We start from the raw sequence: 27,541 nt of genomic DNA on the forward strand, positions 1-27,541 counted from the left end.
AGAACCGTGCATACTAAATGAGGCAAGGGTGTCGAGTAACATTCAAGATATTTTAAGTAGAGCCCGACCGATAAAGGATTTTGAAGGCCGATACCGATACAAATATTTTGGGGTTTTAAAATCCGATATATCGGCCGATATTTGATTTATTATTATTTTTTTTTAAACTGGACATGATAGTCACAAATTTTGTCATCCTTATTTGAGTTAAGAGAACTGATGGGGATGTTCTTTTAATTGTTATTCAAGCAATGACCAACTCAACGAGTGTTGCCAACAGGAACGGTGTAGAGCGCCCTCTGGTGGACAAACTATACAACTCATGACATGGTTCAAGTGTGTTTCGTCCGTTTTTATTTTATTTTTGAAATTATCGGCCATTATAACTGCCGATACCGATAGTTTGGAAAATGCTTAATATCGGCCGATAATATCGGTCTGCCGATATATCGGTCTGGCTCTAATTTTAAGGGAAAAAAAGTGTAAATATGTAATTTTGGTGATCAAACATGAGTTTTAACGAATAAAATTATTGACTACAGGGGGACTTTAAATCAAGATACATTTCTAACTCTCTTTAACTAAACTCAACTGCCAATGGGGTCAGAAAAATACGTTTTCCTTTTAAATAAGTTTATTTTTTTGCTCCCATTGACATACATTTGATCTTGTTTTATGCTTAAAGTCACCTAACTTTGATACATTTTTTAGAAAACAAGATTTACCATTTTGATGTAAACGTATCTTGAATGTTTGAATATTTGTGCCGGAGAGGAAGACAAAAAAAAAAAAAAACCAAGCAAGTAAGTATTTTTTCAGCAGTGAAGTACAAGGTGAAGGATAACGGCAGAGGCATTTCGTAGTTTGGCGTGTAGCACACAGTAGCCGGCGGAAAGTTCCAGCCAGATGCCTAACAAATGGCCATGCCACGTTTTGACCAGGAATGAAATCTTCCGCTGCAAACAAAAGCAGATGGGCAGAATCTTCTGGGAAAAGAAGCAGCATTTTCGAACCGTTCATCCCCAACACTATTATATTTAACTGGCAATTAATCTCAGTGGAAAGGACTGTCGAATCCTTGTTTAACGTCTTTTCCACCCTCCACCGCTTTACAGTCAATGTAATGGAAAAAGTCCTAATATTAGCGATGAGCTGCGCTCTTAAATATGAGCCCTGACATACTGAAGCAAAGCAGTGATAAACCAAACGCAGAGTGACCCGTCTGCTTTGGATATCACCATAAAACCGCACGGCCATCAGCCTTACAGATTCTATATAACGGCTGGGCTTTCTTTGGTGGAAATAAAAACATTTTAAACAGGGAAAAAGCCAGACATTCCAGGAATTCCCTGACACTTCCATACATAAGGAAGGGTTGGACTGGAAAAACAGTGGAGGGAGATCAGGGCCAGAGCGTCTGAGACATTGTCACTCGCATATCACTGTAAAAATACGTGCGTTTAACCCTTCCACTGCTTCATCACGCTCCGGCTCGTGACGTTCATCCTGCAGGTCTACCGCTGTTAATCATGTATCCGGAAAACAGACTGATTTCTAGAGTGGAAATGCTTCAATAAAAATGACGTTTACACCCATTTTTAGACTCTCAGCTCTCTTAAAAGATTCTTCAGAGGCCATTAAACTGGCTCGTGAGTTTTAATGAATGTAAACGGTTTGGCCAGCGTCGTCTAAAGCGCCTATTAAATTGCCTAAAGATGATCACACTGAAAAAGTTCACCGGACGCTAATTCACCCACTTTTTTGGGGAAATAGGCTTATTTTACAACTTAAACAGTTGGGTTTTACCGTTTTCCAATCCATTCAGGCGATTTTCTGATATTTTGAAGAATATCAGTAAACAGACACTTTCTGGTCTCATTGACTTCCATAGTATATATTTTACCTACTATGGAAGTCAATGAGACCAGAAACTGTCTGGTTACTGATATTCTTCTAAATATAACAAAAAAAAATCGGCTGAATGGATTTGAAAACGGTAAAACTCATCTGTTTAACTCTGGGGGTGTTGTAAAATGAGCTTATTTCCCAAAAAAAAAGTGGAGTATCCCTTTAACAAAGCACTTTAGACTGCAGTTATTCTGCATCATGTGACTGAGAAAGATGAAGGACTGTTTCTGTCTCACACAGGTGATAATGTATGAGCTATACGAACAGGTAAAGATTTGTTGAGTAGAGTTTATACTGACACCTATTGGTGTGGATGGAAGTTTGAAATTCACTTATTCATAAACACTGGAGGCTTATTGGAGGCCATGATGATGATGGACAGAGGACAAGGGGAACGCTGGGCGAGTGTAGCGCATTCATATCTGAATCACTGTGATCATGTGAGCAACACAACAGAGGTGCATGAACACTTACCCAGAGTTCCCGGCGGCGGCGTTGTCTGTATGAACGGCTCTCACGGGTCCGGGTCGCAGCGCAGGAGCCAGTGTCAGACCCCCTCTGCTGAAGATCCCGCTCGACAGGTTCAGATTAGTCAGCTGTGGGGGAAACAACAGTCATCTTCTGTACACATATCTAAACTACGGCTGTCTCTCGTCGGAAAAGCCCATTAATGTAGGCTCATTACTGTGTTCAGATGAGCGTGTTCCTCATACCTCGTACAAGTTTTGTTTATTATCTTTTAAAAAATAGTTTTGCTTATAATGTACAGCATAGCTTACATAGATACAATCATTTGCTTTTATAGGCTTTATATTACATATCCATTGTTTGGAGAGGACAGCATTGGGCAGGATGTGGGATAACAGATTTAAAAAAAAAAAAATACAAATATTTTTTTTAATGTATAATCTTTTTTTCCCCCAATTTTTGATCCGATTTGAGCACGATGTGGGATAACAGATTTTTTTTTAAAAAATACATAAATATTTTTTTAATGTATAATATTTTTTTCCCCAATTTTTGATCCGATTAATCAAAGAATCGAATAAATAATTGACATATTAATTGATCATCAACATAATCGTTAGTTGGAACCTTATAATTGAGTAATCTGATTTATTTTTGGGGGGTGGTAATAAAAATAGACCTAAACCTTTACTTCCAAAAGCCTTAAAATAAAAATAAAAAGGCAAAATTGAGTTCCAATAACGTCATAAAAAAGCAAGTAATCATGTGGTTACATAGATACATAATATGAACTAATAATATATAATATACATTATGTATTGTAACACAAGCCTGCAGAGGCGTCGACGGCCTGCTGTTACATTTAATTACATTTAATTCAAATGTTTAATATTTGGCCTATTCTTTACAATTGAAATGCTACAGCCACTGTAACTGAACAAGAAAATGTGGACCTTAAAACATTTTCGAAACAAAATTAGAAACATATTGATGTATTCTGTTGTTGTGTTGGCATCGGTTTATAAATGATTTATGTTACAACTGAAATGGCACACAGATGAACGTTATAAGCAACCCAAACTGGAGTTTGATGGAGTCACACATGGAAACCATTACAGCTCATATATATTAAACATTGTGAACATAAACTTTGTGAATTCACAATAGCAATATGCAAACGTAGGGTTTTAAATGGTTTTAATATATAGTGCAGCATTAGAAATTGGTGTAATAATGCAGTTCTCGTCCGTGGAATTAGATGGACTTCCGATGTTTTGCCGGTTTGAAGTGCATTCGAGGATCTTTTTAAATCGAGTACTCGATTTACAAAATACATTTACTTGAGAGGCAAAATCACTTAAGATATTAATATATCAAAATAAAGTGAGTTTTGCTTTTAAAAAAAGCAACAACAAAAAAAACGTCAACAGGGTCAGAAAAATAACCTTGTTTTGCCTTTTAAGTTTATTTTTCTCAATCAAAACTCAAACAGAAAACAAGACTTAATATCTTAAATCATTCTGCTCCTCAAGTAAATGTAACTTGACGACAGAAATCATGTACACGGTCTACTCATTTTCTGTTCAAATATCACTGCAATCTTACTGAATGATCATTCTTACCTTTGTTTTGTTCTATCATTATTATTATATAGTTATTATTCATGTCATTTGAGCACGTCAGATGTTCTTCATCAGAATAAGCTGGAAAGTGGACCTGATTTTATGAAATCATAAGTTGCCATAACAAAAGCAACATGCAGGCCGAGTGAAAAGCCTGACCTAGAAAAGCTTCTGCACTCGTCTGTTTGTGTAAGTGTCAGGCCGGGCGAACGGGAAATGTCCGACATTCTTCAGAGGCAGGTGTTTAAGACCTCACTGAACGACTTTATCTAGAAAAAAGCCAGATTTTAGCTTATGATCTGCAGTCCTGTCAACAGACATCAGACCCTCAATGCTAAACTGCACATTATTTGTAAAAGCTGACGTTTACAGTAGTGAAGATGAGGATAGAGACTGAATGCACAGTATTTCATTCATATTTCTGGATAACGTTTGAACAAAACAACAACAGCGTGAGCATCCCGCTATTAGCATAACCCAGTTGTCCACGTCTGTCGCCATGGTTACAATGGCAGTACGTGCGGAAATGAGGGTAACGCTGATATGACGTCATTGACTGGCGACTCCTCCCCCCTGCTCACGCGCCCGTTTCCTTGGTTAAAATTGCAATTTTCTCACGATTTACAAATAGTTGGAAACATTTGGGATATTGTAAGTAATCAACTAAACAAAAATAACTTTCGCCTAGTGGTTTTTGGACATTTTACTGCAAAAATCCTACATACTGTACCTTTAAAGGGGACATATCATGCAAAATCCACCTTTTTAGCCCTTAAATGCATTTTGTTGTATATTTGGAGTGTTTATAAGTACAGAAAAGATGAAACTGTTTTGGTCCGATTTTGTTCAGATTTTTCTGTTTTCTATGATGTTTTTTGAACTATCACGTCACCGTATTTGCAGCGGAACTGACGAATAAGGACATCGACTACCGGTCCAACACTTCGAGCAATCCGCCATTATTATTTCTCGCTCCGATTTTGTAGTCCGAGCTCAATGATGCAGAAGTTACGAGAGGGCAAGTCAAAACGTTAGTGACCTTCAACAACCTCCGCCAGTAACGTTATACAGAAGGGTTTGCCGATCGACTTCGTCTGAATGAGAGGTAAATTCCTTCCATCTTTGGAGACGACGAACAGAGCGTTTCGATAAGCTGTAAATATCGTTAATAAAAATAAAGTACTTTACTTTCTTAAAACACATGGTGGTCATGGTTTAGCAGTAGCTTTGTCTTTCTTTGTTTTTGTTTTGAAGTAACGTTACACGTCTGCAGTATTATTGTTCTTGAGTTTCATCAATGGTCATTTAGCTGCTTTTCTAAAAGTATCATATTATCAATACAGATTGTTTGTGGTAAGATTAGACCGTAGTCATTTATCTTGTCAGTGTGCTTGTTTTAACAAGAGAAATAGTCGACGTTCACTAATAACACAAAACAGTTAACTCACATACCAATACATCCATATGATGAAGAGGTTGTTCTGCAGGTTCGTCGTCGTCTTTATCGACTCGCTCGCTCTGGCTCGAATATGTAAGGCTTGATGGACAAGTCTTCTGTTAACGTGTGAATAAAAATGTTCTTTGAAGGTATCGTATATAATCGTATATCTCTGATCAAACTACAATAATGGCCGAACGTGGGAGTTGAACCGACCGTGAACTCATCGACCTGGAGAGCGGGCGGGGTGTGACGCATCTCCTTTTTATTTAAAGGGGCCGCTTTGAAACGGGTCGCTCACAGACGCACATCAGAAAAGGGGCTTGTGGAGCTATAATAATGAGGAATTCAGACCCGAGCATTGCAGTTATGTTTTATATAGACCACAACGGTATGATTTATATGTAAAAATTAATGATTTAAAAGCATGATATGTACCCTTTAAGTCATATTTGGAAAGCACCATGTGTTAGGGCCTCTTCACCCCTAGCAAGAGGTCTGTATATGGCTCAAATTAACTCTAATTTAAACGAGGTTCAAGTGAACTGTGATGTTTGTCCATCAATAATGATGAGTTTTGATGCTGAATCAATTACTTCATTCTCTCGCTCTTCTGCACAGAAGAAAGGGCTGAAAGAGCTTTGAATATCGCAGTGTTGAACTCCATCTATATTTGGAGCTACTGTAAATGAAGCGAGGTGAACAAAAATGTTATGCTGGGTTATGATGATGGTTTGTGCAAATGACCCGCGCTGAGGCTGAATGGCTCTTTATGAAAGGCCACATGTGGACGACGGGCAGAAACAACCTAAAACGTTCATATACTCCAATTGAAGGTTTAGTATAATGCGATTAAAGATAAAAAAACACAGACCAAACACTCATAAGGCTTCAATTGCTATATTTTCACTCATTAGAGCAGTCGTTATTTCAACGAGGTGTTTAAATCGCCGGCCGGTAAAGCCAGATTTCCAAGGCAAAGAATGCAAGGTTGAAAATGCAAACCACCTTTGACGCTTCATTAAAATCATTCCCATAAAGTTACATCTAAACCAGGAAATGTTTTTGCCAATTAACAGAATGTCCCACTGCCTTTAAGACTTCAAATGCACAACAATATCACCATAGTCAGTGATTACAGACTTTCGATTCTCGATTCGAGAACTTGTTTCTGATGTATCTGTTCAAGCTATTGAGCGTTTGACATGGACTGAAGTAAACAGCTTCTAGAGTAACACCAGCGTCGGGAGTGTGTGTGGTCTCAGGGCCGGCAGAAACGCTTCAGGTGTTCGGCACAGAGAGAGAGAGAGAGAGGGAGGTCTGAACTGATCTCACTCTTGGACTCGGTGCCGTTTGTAACATTCTTTTATTTATAAGAATCAATTAGTTGGAGGGAAAACTGCCTGCTAGTTAAATATCAAGAGAGGGCGCCTCTGTGGAGCATCTGATAATGAGACCACACACACACACACAGAGCTGCTTCCTCTATAATGCTCCTGATAAACACACTGTGTGTCTGCGGATCCGCAAGCTTTACTCAGACACACTCCAGATCCTCCAGTCCGAGCTTTATAAACAATCACACACACTTCTGCTGGGCTTATCGATGCAACCGCCAATCGGAGGCATTTAGATGAGCCAACGCTTCAGTGACTGAATCCTGATCACGGATACTTTGCTCATATTTATTTTTTTAAGTTTAGTCAAGTTTTAGTTGACTAAGGCCACAGACAGGGTTTAGATTAGATTAGTTCAATTAACCCTTCGCAGGGAGTTTGATTGACAGGCGATCTGACCAATCATTATACGCCATCTGCCGAATCAAAGAAGCCAGGAGAGTTAGCAGATGGATTTGACCTTGAAAAGCGGTGTGTACTGATGTCTTTCCACGGCTGAAACAACATTCCTTCTGATGTTCATTCATGTTTATTTGATGCTATAAGTTAAATAGAAGGAAGAGATGATCGGAGGAAGAGACAAAATGGTATTTATTGTTTACATTTCTTTAAAAAAATGACCAAATTTGAAAGTCGAGACTTGTTCCATATCAAAGTAAGCTGCTCTGTGCTGTCTGTCAGAGAGTGGGCGTGGCTTGTCGGACATAGCAACAGTAACTAAAGGGGCGGGTCTTAGCGAACGGTCAATTTAGGACATTTAGGTAGCTTTTATACAGTAAATGTGCCTTAGAAACATTACTGGTGTGAATCTAGAGACAAAACAAGGACGTCGGCATATTTTAAGATATGCTTTCAGTTAAAACAGCTCAAACATGTATTATAGTGTGGGATTAGACTCAAGCCTTGTGTGTGACACCCAAGGGGATACGTCTGGGAATTTTATTATAGTCAATGAAAACTTAAAAGCACATTTTAGTTATAATATATAATGGTTAAACTAATAATCACTCAATTATTTTACTCAAAATTGACACCTTGATTACTGAGCATGATTTTTGTCATTTGAGAAATTTCATTTCATAAAGGCACAGTAAGTAAGTTTCACCACTAGAGGTCGCCTATTCAAAACGATAACAAAAGATGATGCTGTGAATGAGGCTAGGCTTATTCGTCATGTTAGGCCGTGTGTCCACCAAAGCGTTTTTCCACGCGTCTGGCGTATGTTTTCAATTGTTTTCAATGGGAGCGCCGCGTTTTTTAAACGCCATGAGCGTACCGAGGTGCTGAACGTTTTTTTCGCCCGGCGATTTTACTGGCCGCTAGAAGCTGAAAAATGTTCAACTTTGGATATAACGCAGCGCTCATCACTGTCACTTTTTACCCAGCCGTCCAATCACAGTGGAGGAGGGGCGGGGCTAAACCACACTGACCAACTGTCACAACATTCAAACTGTGCTGCGGATATTCTGTATCATAGCAACGAAACGCCTCAACGGATAAAACGCTGCGCTGCCAAAACGCTCTCAAGCGCCCAAAGCTCGGCGTCTGGCGTTTTCAGCTGGCTAAAAACGCTTTGGTGGAGACACGGCCTTATAGTCAGATATGACGGCGCTACGAATCTGAGCGTTTATTCATCAAGCCAACGCGCAGCTATCGCAAATCAAAGTGAAGGTAAGTCGCAGACGCTTAACACACAATCATCTTCATTAGAAGTAAAGAAATGAAATTATCTTACCATGTGCCATGGCCGTTCTCTCCTATTGCGGTCTTTGATTTTGAAATTAGCTGATGATCAATAAATTGCTTATGTGTTGTGTAGATGATAACTCGCGTGTCGTGTAGTTGATAACTCACGTGTTGTGTGAGCAGGCTGATGTGGCTGGACGAGCTGTATTGGCGGGCCGCCTGCTTCTCCACTAGTTTCCGCAGCGCTGATACGATGGCCTGCTGGTTGCACTGAGCCTGGGTCGACAGCGCGTCCTTCTCTTTCAGCACTCCAGCAGAAACAGGCCTGCACGTACTCACACTGGGCTTCTGAATCACTGACAATCACACAAACATCAAGATGAGTGCTAATTAGTCCATCTTTTTTAACCGTCCACAGGTATACACAAACACAAATGACATTTCAAATTTGGTGGCGGGAAAGAAATACACAGCCCTGCTGAAAATGCCTAATATTTGATTATGCTAAGTAAAAAAAAAGAAAAAAAAAGTGCGGGGCAACGATTAACCCTCAGGTGCTCTTCGGTCATTTCTGACCGAAAAATGTTCTGTTTTGAATTTTTAAAAATCACAGCTTCATCGGAATGTTACGAAACTTGGTGACTTTTATGGCATTGGGTATGTGAACACACAAAAAAATTGAGGTCATGATCTGAGCATGCTAAGTGGTCTTAAAAAAAATAGTCACACTTGTGGTCTTTGGTCAAAAATGACCCCCATAGGAAATGAATGGGAAATTGTAAAAAAAAAAAAAAAAGAAAAAAAAATTGTGAATATTTGTTTTTTGTCATTTTTTTAATAAGAAATAGTTTTTGAGATTGTTTCAACTATATATACAAATCCACCACCACCAACAACAACAAAAAAGTGTTCATAAACAGCTGGGGAATTCACATGCCTCTCCATAGAGAGCTGTACATGCCATCTAGTGGTTACACCATTATTCTACGCTTTTTCTCTATACTGTAACCAGATGGTGCTAATTTTCTTTAAAAAAAAAAATAAAAAATTTCTGAAGGCCTAGACTCTATATTAAACTAAAATACTGCATTAATATTTTTTTGAAGAAAATAATATATATATAAAAAATAATATATATATTTTTCTATGGCAAAAATAAACCATAAATATTGCATAAATATTAATAAATTAATTAAAATTGTCTCAAAATACTAAATTAAAAAGAATAAATATTATAGAACAAAAATAAATTGCATTGGTTTTGCTGGGATGGAGAAAGTTTCATTTTTAGGTCTCCGGTCACTTTTGACCGGGAATATAACAAGTGTGACTCCGAAACGAAGAGCACCTGAGGGTTAATCACATCCAAAATAAAAGTTTATGTTTACATAATATATGTGTGTGCTGTGTATAATTATTTTGTATATATAAAAATACTCAAATGCATGTATATATATATTCAAGAAAAATGTGAATGTACTGTATACATATTTATTATATTATATATAAATATAAATATTCTATATACGTATATAAAACACATTTTTCTTAAATATATACATGCATGTTAAGTATTGAACTTGTTGTAAAGTGTTACCATGACGTGCTGAAACAAAACAGCCACCCCAAAACTACCAAGCAGCAAGTATTGGTTTTAAAGGTGCAGTGTGTGATTTCTAGAGCATCTAGTGGTGAGGTTGTGAATTGCACCCAACAGAAGTTACGGTGGCCGATACGGTGGAAGTGATGAGGTTTCTTTACAAAGATAAATTAAGAAATTAGGTTTACTCAATTACTCTGTTATTGCGAATATTATTGTTACTTTTTCATGACTGTGTCAGTGTTTTGTTCGCTAGCTTTAGCTATAGCTTCTTTGCACGAACAACAACATAGTGACGAAACGCCGTAGTAATATGTCAATAAGGTGACCCATGATGTGTGTAGAGAGAAATGCCTCATTCTAAGGTAATAAAAACATAACGGTTCATTAACCCTTTAGGCGCCAGAGGTTTTTTCCTAAAACGTTCAATTTTGACATCTTAATCTCAAAAGGATACATCTTAAAAGTGATAAAAGATAGAGACTTTCTGTAAATTAGAGAAATATTAATACGGATTACATTTTCCCATCTAATTTGCATATTATGATGTCATATGGTGCATGTAGTGCTTGGCCTTTTGCTATAGAGATTTTCCATTTACTACATACAGTGGTATATGACACACAAACACAAGCAGACAAAACCTGTTTAGTTCATAAAGCTCACTCGCGATGGCAAGGCACAGATCATGAGCGAGATGATACGAGCAGTGCGGGCACGGCCAAATCTGCCTCGAGTGTGCACAGCTCGGACTACTGTCATTGCGACTCCACGTCGCCCCCTAACTGTCCTATGAATACTTCGACCTTGTCTAACATACCCAGTGGTATTAGACAAAGTCTCCGCCACAATAGTGTCGCCGCGATCGCGGAGAGGCTCTGATAAAATGGCTCACTCTCACACTAGCTCCGCTTTTGATCGCACTGATTCAACTCGAACATTCTGACGTTTTTTTTTTTTGGGAGTTGGGAATGAAGTATCACATGTCTGCCATCCAGTGGAGTGGAGGTCGAAGGAAATTTGACACCCAATTGGACAAAATCGGGTGCCGCATCTTGTCGAGTAAACTCGACTGTGGCGCCTAGAGGGTTCAGTAAGGTCTTTACACACCACTGAAAACATAGTTATGTATATGATCTTGCATTTCTGTCAACATATCCTCCTAAATATTCTGTTCTCAGTCTCTTGAGTGTTGGAGATTACCGTGTCCCGCAGAGGACGGCCGAGCGGATCTCAGGCTGCACACGTGTGTGGACTGGTGGCGAGCCGAGGCCCATGTGACACTGGCAGGCGGTGGAGGTGTGATGGAGCAGGAGCTGTTGGCCAGTGGATGAGGAGGAGGCTCGACGTACGGCGGGGGACAGTGCTGTAAGACGATCTGTTCACAGTCCACAGCTGGAGCGTACGCCGCTCTCAGCAGAGCCTTCCTGTTCCTGACCGCAGAAGCCAGAGTCTTGCCTGGGTTATCTCCCGACTCAGTCGAAGCGGCGGCTCGCACTTCGTCTCCACTCGGCCTTTTGCTTCTGATGTGTCCGTTTTGCAGGGAGTTGCGTTTGCTTGTGTTAGCGTGTTTCGCTGTGCTGCAGTTTTCTGTGCTTTGGGTTGCATCACTTTGACTCCGGTCTTCTGTTGGAGTTGCGATACCGTCTGTTATTTGGGTCTTGCTGATTGCATCTGCATTCTCTAAACCACCAGAGGCGGCCATGTTGATACATGCAGTTGCTTCATAGAAAAGAGAATAATATTAGCGGTTATTATTTCATGCTAAAAGTGTGAAAAACCTTGCATATCTCATACATGTACATATATTTTTCTCAGAAGTACCGGTCCAAAGTCTTTACTGTCACTTTTGCTCAATTTAATGCGTCCTTGCTTAATAGAAGTATTCATTTCCTATATTATTTTTATAATCTCAATCTCACCCCAGACTAGTAGTGTATCACTGTTTCCACAGAGATATGAAGCAGTGAAACTATGAGTGTGAGCAGATGAAATTAATGAATTCAATTTGTGTTATTTTTGACGTATAATTTGACGTAAAACTAAAAAATCTCTAAAATCTCACTTGCGATCATGTTAACGTTCAAAAACGCCGTGCAGTGTTTGCTATCACACCAAAATGCCATTGCACTTTACAATACGGTTCATTAGTTAACATGAATTAATGTATAAACTAACAATGAGCAATTAATTTGTTGCAGTATTTATTAATCTTTGTTAATATTAGTTCATAAAAATCCAGCTGTTCATTATTTGTTCGTGTTAGGTCGCAGTTCATTAACTAACGTTAACAAATACAACCTTTGATTTTATTAATGCATTAATAAATGTTGAAATGAACATTATCTAAGATGAAGTGCAGTTCATTATTAGTTAATGTTAACTAAAGTAGTTAACTAATGAAACCATATTGTAAAGTGTTACCAAAATATCTTCGACATCAGGGTGAATATATGAAGAGTTCAGATGCAAAAGCCTCTAAATGCCATTTGAAATTTTCTTCTTTAATGATGATTTTTATCAAGCTTGTATATTTAAGTTCAGTAATTTCACTTAAATAACAATTAATATGTAATTATCATTGCCATTTAAGTGAAATCACTGAACTTAAATATACAAGCTTGATAAAAATGATCATTCTAGAAGAAAATTTCAAATGGCACTTAGAGGCTTTTGCATCTGAACTCTTCATATGATGTCAGAATGAGCACTTATGGTTGATCTATCCCTTTAAGATCTGTTATTGAAGCATGTGGTTTGTCATACTTCACGCGTGGCTGATGAGATGGCATGTGTGGTGTAAAACATGAGGAAATGTCGCTCACTCTCTCCGTTCTCATCACTGCTCCTCTTGACTCGGCTAGCGTGACACTTTGTGCCCAGAAACACACTGGCAGACTTATTCTTCAGGGTGTAGAACGTAAGGACTTCCTCCAAGTCACTTTCACTGGAAGAGAAGGCAGAAACGGCCACTGAAAAGCCACTGGCAGAAGCTACAGTCTCCTCATGTGTCGTAGTAAAGGATGTGTTCACCAACCTCGCCTCCAGAATAAACTCCTGGAAAACATCGGAGTTGATGCAGCGACCTTCATCGGGAATCTTGTCCAAACTCTCCACCATGTGCTTGGTTTCCTGAGGGTTATAAAACAAAGTTGACTTAAAGAGGTCATGCATTGCATTGGTCCGCTTATAATGTTAGTACATTTTTTTTAACCAGAAAAATACAATAAAAAATAATAATTTGGAAATAACTGGTTATTTTCTATTCTGTTTTTGACCCTCTGATTTTAACACAATTTTTTTTTTTTGATTTTTAGCCTATTTTGCACTTGTGGACAGTGGATATAAAAAAGTCTACACACCGCTGTTAAAACTATAGAAGATTGTTTCTGCCACACAATAACACATTTTAAAAGATAATTGTGACTTTTTATCTAGTTTACATCTCCTAATTGAACCAGCGGGGTCATTGGAACTTCAGGCGTACCCAAGATGGGGCAGCGATGCGGAGCGACCGGCCCACATATGGGAGGAATGGTGTTCCGGTGTGGAGGCGTGGTCAACTCCCACGTCCTGACAGAAGAGGCCAGGGAAGGACGGGCGTTCCACGGCAGCCCGCTCTGACAGGGGTCTGGCGATAGGGGGGCGAAAGCGGCAAGGCATAGCATTGCACACTGTCATCCAGGGCCTCTTGGGGCTTGGAGGAAGGGGTGTCAGTTCTTTCCTTAACAGTTTTAGGGTACCGCCGACCGTGAGGCCAGTGGCGGGGAAGGAAGAACAAAAGATTCTCCCCCGGCCCTCCACCAGGGGAAGGAGTGGTCCTGCCACCAGCTCCTGGGAAGAACTGAGCCCTAACTCCGAGCTGCCCGTCTCAGGGGTGCCACTTAGGCCGTGTGTCCACCAGCTGAAAACGCTAGACGCTCTGCTGAAGACGCCGTGCTTTGGGCGCTTGAGAGCGTTTTGGCAGTGCAGCGTTTTTTCCGTTTAGACGTTTCGTTGCTATGATACAGAATATCCGCAGCAGTTGAATGTTGTGACAGTTGGTCGGTGTGGTATTAGTCCCGCCCCTCCTCCACTGTGATTGGACGGCTGGGTAATAAGTGACAGTGATGAGCGCTGCGTTTTATCCAAAGTTGAACATTTTTCAACTCTCGGCGACCAGTAAAAACGCAGGGCGCTCGGCGCTTCAGCGTAAAAAAAACGCTCAGCGCCTCGGTACGCTCATGGCGTTTAAAAAACGCGGCGCTCCCATTGAAAACAATTGAAAACATACGCCAGGCGCGTGGAAAAAAGGCTTTGGTGGACACACGGCCTTAGCCTCACGTTTGGCAGGTTTAGAGTTGGAGACGGGTTGTGCCTCCTTCCTGCAACCTCCTCCTTGCTTTGGCCCGGGTGATGGCTGCTGCTTGGGCTGAGCAGGAGCTGCAGGAGGAAGCAGACTAAGGAGGCTGAACCGATGGCTGGGTGGAGGCAGCAGCTGGCCGTCGGGGCAGAATGTGCTCAATGGCCTCGTCTGCTTCTGGGCGGCCGAGAACTGTTGGGCAAAGTCCTCAGCCGCATCGCCGAAGAGCCCAGCCTGGGATATGAGTTGAGGAAATGGGTCCTCCTGCATATCAGCCAGGTTGAGCCACAGACGGCATTCCTGGACAACATGTGGACATCACCTGACCCAGGGAACGTGCAGTGACCCATAGTGCGAGGTCGGTTGTAGTGTGCAGCTCTTGCCCTCATGCATGTCCCCGAGCACCTTTGCCTGATGGACTTGAGGATGGCCATGGCATGCAAGGCGGAGGCGGCCTGTCCCGCTGCTCTGTAGGCTTTCGCCACGAGGGTGGTGGAAAATCTACAGGCCTTGGAGGGGTGCTAAGGGTGGCCACACCTGGTGGAGGTACTCTGTGGGCAAAGCTGCATCGCAACAGCACTCCACCGGGGGGACCCCAGTGTACCCTTTAGCCGCCACGCTGTCAAGGGTAAAGAAGGTGGAGGAAGCCGCCGGGCCGCGAGAAGTCAACGGGGACTTCCACAACATGGTGATGCACCTACAGGAAGAAAGGCACTGGGGACCGCCAGCACGCACCGCCCCCAAGAACCAATCGTCCACCTTTGAGCGCTCGGGTAGGGCAGCAAATGCCACTCAAGCCTGATGCTCTTAGCTGCAAGCATCTCTGGATCAGATTTGGGCAATGTTGGCACTCCCAAGGGAGGCAACAATGCCAAATCCTCATCTCCAGAGGAATCGAGCCCGCCTTGTGATACTATGACATGGCGTCATCTGCCGGAGCCCCGAATGAAACACTAGGTCCCCGGAAGGAAACAGGCTCACCCTGAAGCCCCACGGCTTGCGATATGGAGGGGGACGTGTGACTCGTAAATGTAAGTACACATTGATGGCCTAAGACACGAAACGAGCGGTTTGTGTGAGAAAGCGAACAGTATTTATATCGTTTTACCTCGTGTAATCACAGTGATCTGAATCAGTTATTCAATGTCCAACTGAACCGAACTGAATCAGTTCAATGTTACGCCAGAAGTGATCGCTTGCGTGTGACGTCACTCAATATTTACACGGAGATTTCGGAAGTTTTACCGTTTACTAAACATATTTAGATATACCGAAATCGTCTTCCATTGCGGTTTCCCGTATATCTAAATATGTTTAGTGAAAGGCAAAACTATAAACAAAGAGTGACGTAGCGATCATCTCCAGCGCATGCGCAGACCGAAGCGCCCGTGCCGCCAGATCATTTTGTCATGGCTACGATTACAAGAGGTAAAACGATATACTGTTGGTTTTCTCACACAAACCGCTCGTTTCGTGTCTTAGGCCATCAATGTGTACTTACATTTACGAGTCATTAAATCATGTTTAATTTGGACTTCTCTGTGCTGCTCTTTGGTGGACCCCCTTAGCCTCCAGTGTATGACTGATAGACAACAACGGTTTGACTGAAAAATGTCAAAATTGAAAATACTGTGGAAACAAAGACACCTACATCTTGGATGCCCTTGAGGTAAGATAAAACATATCAAAAATTAATTTCAAAGTGAACAATCCCTTTAAAGCCCAAACACACGAGGCGAGACATCTTGAAAAAGACGTGCCCGTGCAGCTTTTTTAGAAAAATAAAAGCTCTCTCAGCAGTGCCGAAGAGCCCAGGAGAGAACACGAGCCGTGCGCACAGTCACTGCAGGACCGTGAACCCGCTGAAACGCGCCGTCACACCAACACCGACTGAAGAGAGACGCTCGTTGCTCTTGATGAAGGCGAAGAGAAGCACATAAACACTTTGGCTCCAAGCAGAAACATAATGCAAGTTTGCAATGCAAATTCCGCAGACCATGGTATTTTCATACCATTGGCTCGTTTTCTAGAACTCGAAGGTGATAGGGCACTCTAGCGAAACCCCCATTTCATTAGTCACTGACGTAACTCCTAGTGACTGACTGAAAGGCAACTCCATTGATCCTCAAAGTTTGTGTTTCTACACTGCTGTTTTCCTCTTTTCAAGTGTAACTTTATTTGATTAATTTCCTCTCTGTATAATGGGCCGGCTGATGCACACACCTCATTATAGAGACGAATGAAGTTGGCCAGCTGATGTGAGAGGATGCGCTGACGGTCCTGTAGGTCGAGCTGACGGCTGGGCACGTTCACACACATGTCCTGATGAAGATTACTACTGGCTCTCTGGAGGAAGCGAACAACCAGCTCCTGCACAAGCACACAGTCAACAGCACAAACGCTTTAGGCACTCACATTAACACATGAACTAATACACTAACAAACATGTGATATTGAACTCATTATACTGATAAACATGTCAGTGAGCAGGACCAGATGTCTCATGAAGTGTGAGGTGACCTCGTTCGAGATTAAACTCGGACTTAATCTCAATTTGATGTCAAATTAATCATGTTTTATGCAGATGAAAAAGTTATAATTTGGGTATTTGTCAGATTGCTTTGATATACAATTGTGTGCTGCTATTATAAAGCAAATCTGCTTCAATTTAGAAGCTGCACTGAAGATTATAAGGGAATAACGACTTACATTTTTGTCTGTCCCCAACACAAAACTATAATATGATATACATTACAGATCAAATGTTTGGGATAATTAGGATTGTTTAATGTTTCATCTCTAAAAGATCATGTGACACTGAAGACTGGAGTAATGGCTGCTGAAAAATCAGCTTCGAATTAATTACATTTGTAAATAGATTAAAGTAGCAAACAGTTAATATAAATGAATATTTCAAAATGTTACTGTTTTTACTGTATTTTTCCATTTCGATTGTGAGCAGAAGAGACTCTTTTCAAAATCATTAAAAAATAATAGTTTTGAATAATTTAGTGTTGACAATATCATATATCATAAGAATGTGTTTGTAGTGATTTTTAGGGGAGTTAACTGTATGGAAAAGGGCAACATAAATCTTATTCTATTTTTCACAGAAGAAAGTCATTTTTATGGTGCGGGTCAAATTGGATTCAATACAATTCACCCAAAAATCACTCTATAAGTGTCACAGTCTTCGTCTGCACCATCCTGTCTGCGTCTCCAGCACTACACTTCCCAGGATCCTCTTGTCTCCACACCTGAACTCACTCCCTCATCAGCCTCCCGTTCAGCGTCCTGTATTCATCTGTTTCACCTGTTTTCACCTCGTTTAGTTTGATTTCTGTGTGTATTTAGTTCCTTCCCATTCAGTCTATCCTTGTCGGTCAATGTAAATGTCACCCTGTGTTTCGCCTGCCTGTTTCCTGTTAATTAAGAATAAACCTTTTGTATTGGAGTTTTTCTGGACTCTGCCTGTTCGTCCTTCTGCCTGAACCCGCACCCGTGACAATAAGGTAATAACTGTCAACCTTTAACATTAATACTACGAAAACTACAATAAACTATAAATAAATGAATGCAGTTTCCAAAACCAATCAGAGTGTTGAAAATGTGCATGCATGTTTATCACTCTAAATGAGAAAAAGTCACTCAATATTACAGAAAACATCATAGGTTAACCAGCATCATGCGGGTCAAACTGACCCACAACATTAAATGATGACAGAATACTCATTTTGGGAGGGAGCTAATCCTCCAATTGTGAAAGATTTCGGTATGGTGTGTGAAACAGATATTTGAGTAAATGAAGACTGGTGTACCATCTGATCGTGCTCCTTCTGAGTCCAGGCGGGGCTTCTTTGGGCTCTGCTCTCGGACAGCAGGCGCAGATGCACACGCTGCAGGTACGAGGAGAACGCCATGCGGGCTTGAACTTTACTGCACACAACACCACAGCGTTAAACAGCAGAACAAACTAAGGATGCAAAAAAACATTTCTTTTTGTTTCCATACTATGGAAGTCAATAGACCAACGCCACTTTTGCGTCATCGAAGGGTAACGCCCCCTTTTGGGGGAAAACACCTCTATACTGTCTATGGGAAAACAAACGGATTCCCATGAGAACAGAACTCGCACTAGATCTGCAAAGTTTCTTGATAGCAAAAATGGCACAAACTTAAAGAAGCTAACGTTACTGAATACGGGGTTACAGAGGTGTCCCTTTGAAATGGTCGAAAACTGGATTAATGACCCCACACAGCGGCCAAATATGGACTATTCAGACATCTAACGTTACCACTATCTCGTGGAATCACCAAGTAAGTAGCCTTTTTTTATTTATTTATCATTTACACACTCACAGTAGCCTATTACAAACTACTAGACGATGAGGCCATGTCACTTGGATCATATTTAACTTGATTTAAGCTATTGACAGTTTTGTTGTTGACTAGCTATTAGAAAGACTAGCTGTTAGCAGCTAACGTTACCTTATTAGACTATGTCAATAGCTTAAATCAAGTTAAATATGATCCATTAATCGTCTAGTTTGTCATACTGTGAGTGTTAATGAAAAAAAAAAGGCTATGTGCTTACTTGGTGATTCCACGAGATAGTGGTAACGTTAGATGTCTGAATAGTCCATATTTGGCCGCTGTGTGGGGTCATTAATCCAGTTTTCGACCATTTCAAAGGGACACCTCTGTAACCCCGTATTCAGTAACGTTAGCTTCTTGAAGTTTGTGCCATTTTTGCTATCAAGAAACTTTGCAGATCTAGTGCGAGTTCTGTTCTCATGGGAATCTGTTTGTTTTCCCATAGACAGTATAGAGGTGTTTTCCCCCAAAAGGGGGCGTTACCCTTCGATGACGCAAAAGTGGCGTTGGTCTATCAATGGCTAGAAAGTATTTCTATATTTTGTTGTATGTTCAACAGAAAAAAGAAACCCTAAGAACCAAGCTGAGGGTGAGTAAATGATGACAGAGTTTTCATTTTTGGGCGAACTATTCCTCTTTCTTTGTATTTACAAAAAACAGTTTTAAATATGAAACAGTTTTAAATAGTACACCGGTCACACCCATAAGCACATGCTGAATCTCCTATCTATAATTAACCCTGTAAAGCCTGCATGTGTGTTTTTGTTGAGTATCATATTTGATACATCAGGCTTTTAAGGCTCATATAGTGACAATATGGAGGAAGAAACAGCTCAGTTTTATTCCAAAGTGAACAAAAATATGCAAGATGCTGATATTAATATGTGTAAAAAATTCGAATGCTTGTGAGATCAATGAGATATTTATAACAGTATAGCAGATACTTGCAGAAAATGCATATAAATATCAATATCTGCTAATAATGTCTTAGTAATATGATATTTAAATGCTTAGTTTTATGATCAAATCTCTGTAGTTTTAAATCATATAGTGCAATACAATGATGATTGAGAGATGAACTAATAAACCTGATGATCATATTTGATGACGCATGATTTTTCTATAAATGATGTATGATAATCAAGTAAAGCGAAATATTACGAACAATATCAAAGTTCTTCCTGCGTTTCCTTGATAAATCAGGGCAGATTTGACACAGAAAGACACTCGTGTCGCTCGAGCTGAAGGAGGACGTTTGCACAATTACACTAAAAGACTTTTACTAGATAAAATAGTCTAAACTAGACTAGACTATCAATCAGACTTCGGGTTAAACAACAATTTAAAATATATATATATGAAGAGTTCAGATGCAAAAGCCTCTAAATGCCATTTGAAATTTTCTTCTTTAATGATGATTTTTATCAAACTTGTATGTTTAAGTTCAGTAATTTCACTTAAATAACAATTAATAGGTAATTATCATTGCCATTTAAGTGAAATCACTGAACTTAAATATACAAGCTTGATAAAAATGATCATTCTAGAAGAAAATTTCAAATGGCACTTAGAGGCTTTTGCATCTGAACTCTTCATATACGTATATATATATATATATATATAGAGAGAGAGAGAGAGAGAGTTGTATATGTAAGTTGGTGTACTCTAAAATATTGAGGTTACTTTCATCCATAATTTGAGCCAATAGTTGTGGCGAACGAATGGTTCCTGCACACATAACAACAAGAAACGCTGCTCCAACAACCGTGAACTATTTACATGCTCCGAGTGACGAGAAGATAAGCGAGGAAAGTGCGACGAAAGGGAAAAGAAATGTTTCGGAAAAATCCGCCGCACGTAAACAATGATACACTGTACTGTAACGGCCCCGGTCCCTTCTCGGCCCTGGCAGGCGCAGAGGAATTTCTACAAACTCAGACATGTCATTATAATTCCTTGCTCAAATTACAATTCAGGCTCTTGGCCTGCGAGTCGAGAGGAAACTGGAATCTTTATTGCACTTTGGACAGGAGTATGTAATACTCATTAATGTCAGCGTATGAAAAGAGCAGGTCTAAATATTTTTGTAGGGCTATTGCATAACGTGAAGGGGGAGGGAATATGTTTCAACTCCGTCCAGGACTCCTGCAAAATGTTAAACAAAGGAAAGACAGTCTGACTCCAGCAATTAGGCGGCCAATAAGAGCGAGGTCAGGGTTGCAGGAATCCAGTTCCTGTGTGAATTACACTGTTGAGGAGTCAGTGAAAGTAGCGCTGGATGAAAAGGACACCATGGCGTGCAGATGTAAATGAGTGTGTGTCTGGGGTCGAGAACTGATTCGATCTCGAACAAAACACTCCTGCAGGAGCACAGAATCTGAGCAAGAGAAATGATGTGTTATCTTAGTTACAACTGAACGCGATGAAAAAAAGTATACAATGATGATAAATTGACAACGCGTGTGTATATTGCGTGGGCCTTACTGTCTGTCTTCATGCAACAACAAACAAAGCACAACCAGAGTGTGATTTAAAATGACTCTCATTGAAATTGAAAGACGTCTAACTGTTGAATCGTGTAATTGGATGAATCGGAAACCTTCAGAGCGTATCCCAACTAGACGCAATGAAAGTTAAAATGTTGTTTTTTTTTGTTTGTTTTTTAAAGGAATAGTTCACCCACAAATGGAAATTTCTCACCTTCATGTTTTTCTTCTCAGGAAAATAAAAGATATTTTGAGAATATTTTGATTTTTTTGTCTCGTTTTTCTCCATGCAGGGGTAACCAAACACATTTGAAAACCTATCTCTTCTTTTATGTTCCACAGAAGGATAAAAAAAAGTCAGGTTTGGGAGGACATGAGGGAGAGAAAATGCTGACAGAATGATCATTTTTGAGTCAACTGTCCCTTTAATCAGAGTTTTACATGATGAGAAACAAGTGCTTGTGTTTTTGGACTGGTTTCTACGTCACGGCTGACAGTTCAGTACGGAGGCCCTGAACCGCAAGGTGAGAAAAAAAAAGAAAGAAAACGTTATTTCGACATAATATCTCGTTATTTGTGGATAGTAGCCTAATCTGCAACATTTATCAAGCTCACGGATAATTGAGCGAGCATTTCTTAATCATGATACAAAAACCAGATCAGTCCAGAATATGAACGCAAAGTGTTTTTGATGTTTAGCATTTTCCTCCCATAGAAACTCATTATAAAAACACCAAATGTAGCTTAATGCATATTAGAATGCCCCTTATTATGTCGAAATAACGAGATATTTATGTAGAAATAACGAAATATTTGTCGAAATAATGAGATATGTCGAAATAACGAGATATTTATGTCAAAATAACAAAGTATTATGTCGAAATAACACGATATTGTGTCGTAATAACGAGATATTATGTTGAAATAACGAGATATGTCAAAATAGCGACTTATGTTAAAATAAAGAGATGTTATGTCGTAATAACGAGATATTATGACGAAATAACGTGATTATGTCGTAATAACGAGATTATGTCGAAATAACGAGATATTATGTTGAAATAATGAGATATTATGACGTAATAACAAGATATTATGTCGAAATAACGAGATATGTGGAAATAGCGACTTATGTTAAAATAAGGAGCTATTATGTCGTAATAACGAGATATTATGACGAAATAACGCGATTATGCCGTAATAATGAGATTATGTCAAAATAACGAGATATGTCGAAATAACAAGATATTTATGATGAAATAGCGAGATATTTATGTCGAAATAACGAGATATTATGTCAAAATAACGAGATATTATGTCGAAATAATTAGATATTATGTCGTAATAACAAGATATTATGTCATAATAACGAGATATTATGACAAAATAACACGATTATGTTGTAATAATGAGATGTCATAATAACGAGATATGTCGAAATAACTAAATATTCTGTAGAAATAACGAGACATTATGTTGAAATAACGACTTAAGTCGAAATAACGAGATATTATGTCGTAATAATGAGATATGTCGTAATAACGAAATATGTCGAAATAACAACTTATTAAGTCGAAATAACGAGATACGTTTTCTTTCTTTTTTTTCTCACCTTGCGGTTCACGGCTTCCGTAGTTCAAGTACTGATTGTGTTTTGTACTAAACTTTATCGACTAAAATAACTATCTTCTGACAAACAGCCGTACGCATCGATTTACAGTGGAAGAGAGACCTCTGACCCGACGCATGGCATATTGATGAACACTGAAGTGCAGAGGATAGAGCAAAACAAAACACTGGTCATGAATTAGAAGTTTAAAACCAGAATTTTTCAAGAAAAATGTGGGAGGAGCTTGAGTTTGTTGCCCAGCCCTGTTTGTTGGAACCGGCGTCAGTCGACTTCTGTACGGCTGTCATTGATAAAGTTATAAATATGGATATATGTCTTACACAAGCGCATAGCTTCACTTCAAAAGGCCTTTATTAACCCACTGGAGCCGTGTGGAGCACTTTAATTAAGAACAGATTCACTTTTATGATGGATAGATGCACTTTTATCATGGATAGATGCACTTTTATCATGGATAGATGCACTTTTATCATGGATAGATGCACTTTTATGATGGAAAGATGTACTTTTATCATGGATAGATGCACTTTTATGATGGATAGACACTTTTATGATGGATAGATGCACTTTTATGATGGATAGATTCACTTTTATGATGGATAGACACACTTTTATCATGGATAGATGCACTTTTATCATGGATAGATGCACTTTATGGTGGATAGACACTTTTATGATGGATAGATGCACTTTTATGGTGGATAGACACTTTTATGATGGATAGATGCACTTTTATGATGGATAGACACACTTTTATCATGGATAGATGCACTTTTATCATGGATAGATGCACTTTATGGTGGATAGACACTTTTATGATGGATAGATGCACTTTTATGGTGGATAGACACTTTTATGATGGATAGATGCACTTTTATGATGGACAGATGCACTTTTATCATGGATAGATGCACTTTTATGGTGGATAGACACTTTTATGATGGATAGATGCACTTTTATGGTGGATAGACACTTTTATGATGGACAGATGCACTTTTATGATGGATAGATGCACTTTTATGATGGAAAGATGCACTTTTATGATGGATAGATGCACTTTTATGATGGATAGACACACTTTTATGATGGACAGATGCACTTTTATGATGGATAGATGCACTTTTATGATGGATACATTGTCTCTTTTTCATTGAATTACTAAATACATGTATTTTAAATAATGGTAATTGTATTAATTTCATTGCAGTGTGGGACAGCCATGAGTTTACATAGAGTCTGCACAGATACTCCTCTGAAATGTCTGATATTTGAATGCTTGTCATTTTTCTATTTCATTTTTACACAAATATGGTTATCTCCAAGATGGCTATCTACTCCAGCAGATGAACAGAGTTTGAAGTACTTAAGAAAAACTGATAAATGTACAGTGGATAAATGCAGTCAAGATGGTACATTACAGCTGCTGATTTAATCAAACTCTAAAGCTTTCTACAGAAATACACACCATATCTCTCTCTACACTGGAAAAACAGTTCTTGGATTTACTTCAGAATTAGTAGAACATTATAAAGTAGAAAGACTACAACAGTATCATCTCCTATAATCTTTGCTTTATTTACAACTTTATGGGTATATATTTATTTACAGTGCAGAGAAAATGAGCAAAACGTTTAGATTCTGTACGGGGCCGACTGATTACCCATAATTCTGTGTGTCCACACTGACCTGAGGTCCCATCCCTGCTGGAGAATGTGGAGCAGATTGACTCTGGGTTGTGAGCGTTGTTCCAGCGCAGGGTCTGAGTGTGTGTGAGATGATTTCAGCTCCGTCTCTTCCTCCAGCCCGTTCTCATCCTCACTGATGTGAGGGGATTGAGAGGGTTTGAGGCCTGAAAACACACATCAGATATTTAAAATATGTATCATCAATATCACCAGTATCATCAATAGCACAATTCGGACAGGACTAGTTTTCACTAAGGTGGTGACGGGTGATGGATTTTAAGATTTAAGGCCTGGTCACTTTAAGGACACAACTTTTCCTCGTTAATGGGAATCAATGGCAACAGTACATAAGAAAATGATGAAATTTGGCAGACTTGTAGTGAAGGTAATGAATGATGGAGTTTTAGGGCACCATTGGGTCACCTGAGGGAGTTTTAGGACACCATTGGGTCACCTGATGGAGTTTTAGGACACCATTGGGACACCCGATGGAGTTTTAGGACACCATTGGGTCACCTGATGGAGTTTTAGGACACCATTGGGACACCTGATGGAGTTTTAGGACACCATTGGGTCACCTGATGGAGTTTTAGGACACCATTGGGTCACCTGATGGAGTTTTAGGACACCATTGGGTCACCTGATGGAGTTTTAGGACACCATTGGGACACCTGATGGAGTTTTAGGACACCATTGGGTCACCAGATGGAGTTTTAGGGCACCATTGGGACACCTGATGGAGTTTTAGGACACCATTGGGTCACCTGATAGAGTTTTAGGACACCATTGGGTCACCTGATGGAGTTTTAGGACACCATTGGATCACCTGATGGAGTTTTAGGACACCATTGGGACACCTGAGGGAGTTTTAGGACACCATTAGGTCACCTGAGGGAGTTTTAGGACACCATTGGGACACCTGATGGAGTTTTAGGACACCATTGGGTCACCAGATGGAGTTTTAGGGCACCATTGGGACACCTGACGGAGTTTTAGGACACCATTGGGTCACCTGATGGAGTTTTAGGACACCATTGGGACACCTGATGGAGTTTTAGGACACCATTGGGTCACCTGATGGAGTTTTAGGACACCATTGGGTCACCTGATGGAGTTTTAGGACACCATTGGGTCACCTGATGGAGTTTTAGGACACCATTGGGTCACCTGAGGGAGTTTTAGGACACCATTGGGTCACCTGAGGGAGTTTTAGGACACCATTAGGTCACCTGAGGGAGTTTTAGGACACCATTGGGACACCTGACGGAGTTTTAGGACACCATTGGGACACCTGATGGAGTTTTAGGACACCATTGGGTCATTATTCATTCAGAAAGAAAATTGGTGTCCTTAAAGGTTGAATTTCTTAAGATATCTTCCTATCGAATTGAAAAAGGTACTTCGTTTCGTTACTAAATTTTCAGTAGTAACGTGTTGCTACTTTTCAACCGAAAAAGTAGTAGTTACGTTACTGTAACGCATTACTTTGTAACGCGTTACACACAACCCTGTTCGCTATATAACATCAACACAATAAGCACATTGTACACACAGTTTTTTTATTATTATAGTAGTTAAAGACACCTAATATAAAGTGTGAGCATTGCATGTATTAATGTTCACAATGGGAGATCTCAATCAGTCCATGAAAAGACTCAAGCGCCATTGAGAGAACGAATCCCATGGAGAGCTTTTATCCTGCAAACGCACCTGCTCGTCTTCTTCCTCTTCGCTTCTGCTTCCGCGCCTCCAGAGTCAGGAGCTTCCTTTCGTACTGAACTACATGATGTGTGTAAACGGCCCCCGCCACCAGATGGACATTATCATTCGCCCTGCTCCTGTGCAACGAAACACGGCAAACCTGGTTTTACTTGCAGTGTGTGTGTGTGTGTGTGTGTTTGCATTCAGAGGTTGAAATAGCAGATACTAACCTTGAGCGGGAGGTCACAGATCTGAGAAACAAAGAGAAACTGATCAGTTTTAACTAATCGTGTTAAACCCTCTTGTGCTGTATGTGTGTCGGTCAATGACATGATTGTACTATATTTTAGTTTGATTATATTCTTTATTTAATATTTTGTATTTTTAGAGGATTTTACGAACTAAATTATATTTATGCAGTAGTTACTGTATAGTCCATTCAAAAAAAATCTAGAAAAGAAGGAGGCCTATAAAGAGTTGCAATATGTGTTGATTGACGTATGTGTGTGATAGAGAGGGAGAGTATAAGATAAATGAGATAAATATAAATATGTGGTAAATGAAATAATATAATAATAATTTACTAAGTTACGGATATGGGGTATGATTAAATACTTATTTATACACGTTATCAGACATGTTTATGTTAACAAATGTTACTTACTATGTTGTTAACTGAAAGTTGTGCTTGTTCAACTTAATAGTGCATTTTTTTGTTGTTGTTTTGTTTGGTTTATGTTTTGATATGTCTGAAAAAAATGTCTTTATTAATTCATTCATTCATTCAATTTAATCACTTTTTGAGCGTAAACCTGAAACCTGAAATTTCCACCTTAAACGGTCATCAATCTTTTAATGGACATTTTTGGACATTTTTTCATGTGAAATATATATTTTCCAAAATGCATTTTACTCTAAAACCGAAAGAAAATCAAAGCCATGAATCTGAACACGTTTTGTTCCAAATGTGAGGTTGATATCTCAGTAAATGAGCGTTCAGTGAGATGTTGTTCGGCCGCAGTACCGAACGCTTCCACTAGAGGAAATTCGTTTCCAACATGCTCATTTTATCTGTTAACAACATTAATGTGAGATTTTTCAAGGCCGTTTAACCTTTTTTTGTCTTTTTACAAGTGCCAAAACCTGTAATAAATTACGTACCATTCCGATGAAGTAACATTAAATAAAAAAAAACCTTAAACGT

General features: G+C 39.5%; 1 protein-coding gene across 2 annotated transcripts in view; it reads right to left on the minus strand.

Annotated features, from left to right (window-relative positions):
- Positions 1–27,541, minus strand: part of ttll5 (tubulin tyrosine ligase-like family, member 5) — a 125,461-nt gene that overhangs the window by 42,632 nt on the left and 55,288 nt on the right. For both annotated transcript variants that reach the window (XR_005618360.2, XM_039651050.2), the window contains exons 19-28: positions 26,568–26,588; positions 26,347–26,474; positions 24,638–24,800; positions 18,280–18,397; positions 16,685–16,831; positions 13,157–13,251; positions 12,945–13,066; positions 11,323–11,841; positions 8,688–8,875; positions 2,383–2,504 (exon numbers count right to left, since the gene is read on the minus strand). Coding sequence is in view for 1 of the 2 variants with exons in the window: in XM_039651050.2 (XP_039506984.2) it covers positions 2,383–2,504; positions 8,688–8,875; positions 11,323–11,841; positions 12,945–13,066; positions 13,157–13,251; positions 16,685–16,831; positions 18,280–18,397; positions 24,638–24,800; positions 26,347–26,474; positions 26,568–26,588 (1,623 nt within the window). In the remaining variant the exon portion in view is untranslated. The remainder of the gene's footprint in view (positions 1–2,382; positions 2,505–8,687; positions 8,876–11,322; positions 11,842–12,944; positions 13,067–13,156; positions 13,252–16,684; positions 16,832–18,279; positions 18,398–24,637; positions 24,801–26,346; positions 26,475–26,567; positions 26,589–27,541) is intronic.

The sequence above is a fragment of the Pimephales promelas genome, chromosome 15 (assembly GCF_988280905.1).
Source record: "Pimephales promelas chromosome 15, fPimPro1.hap1.1, whole genome shotgun sequence".
Lineage (NCBI taxonomy): Eukaryota > Metazoa > Chordata > Actinopteri > Cypriniformes > Leuciscidae > Pimephales > Pimephales promelas.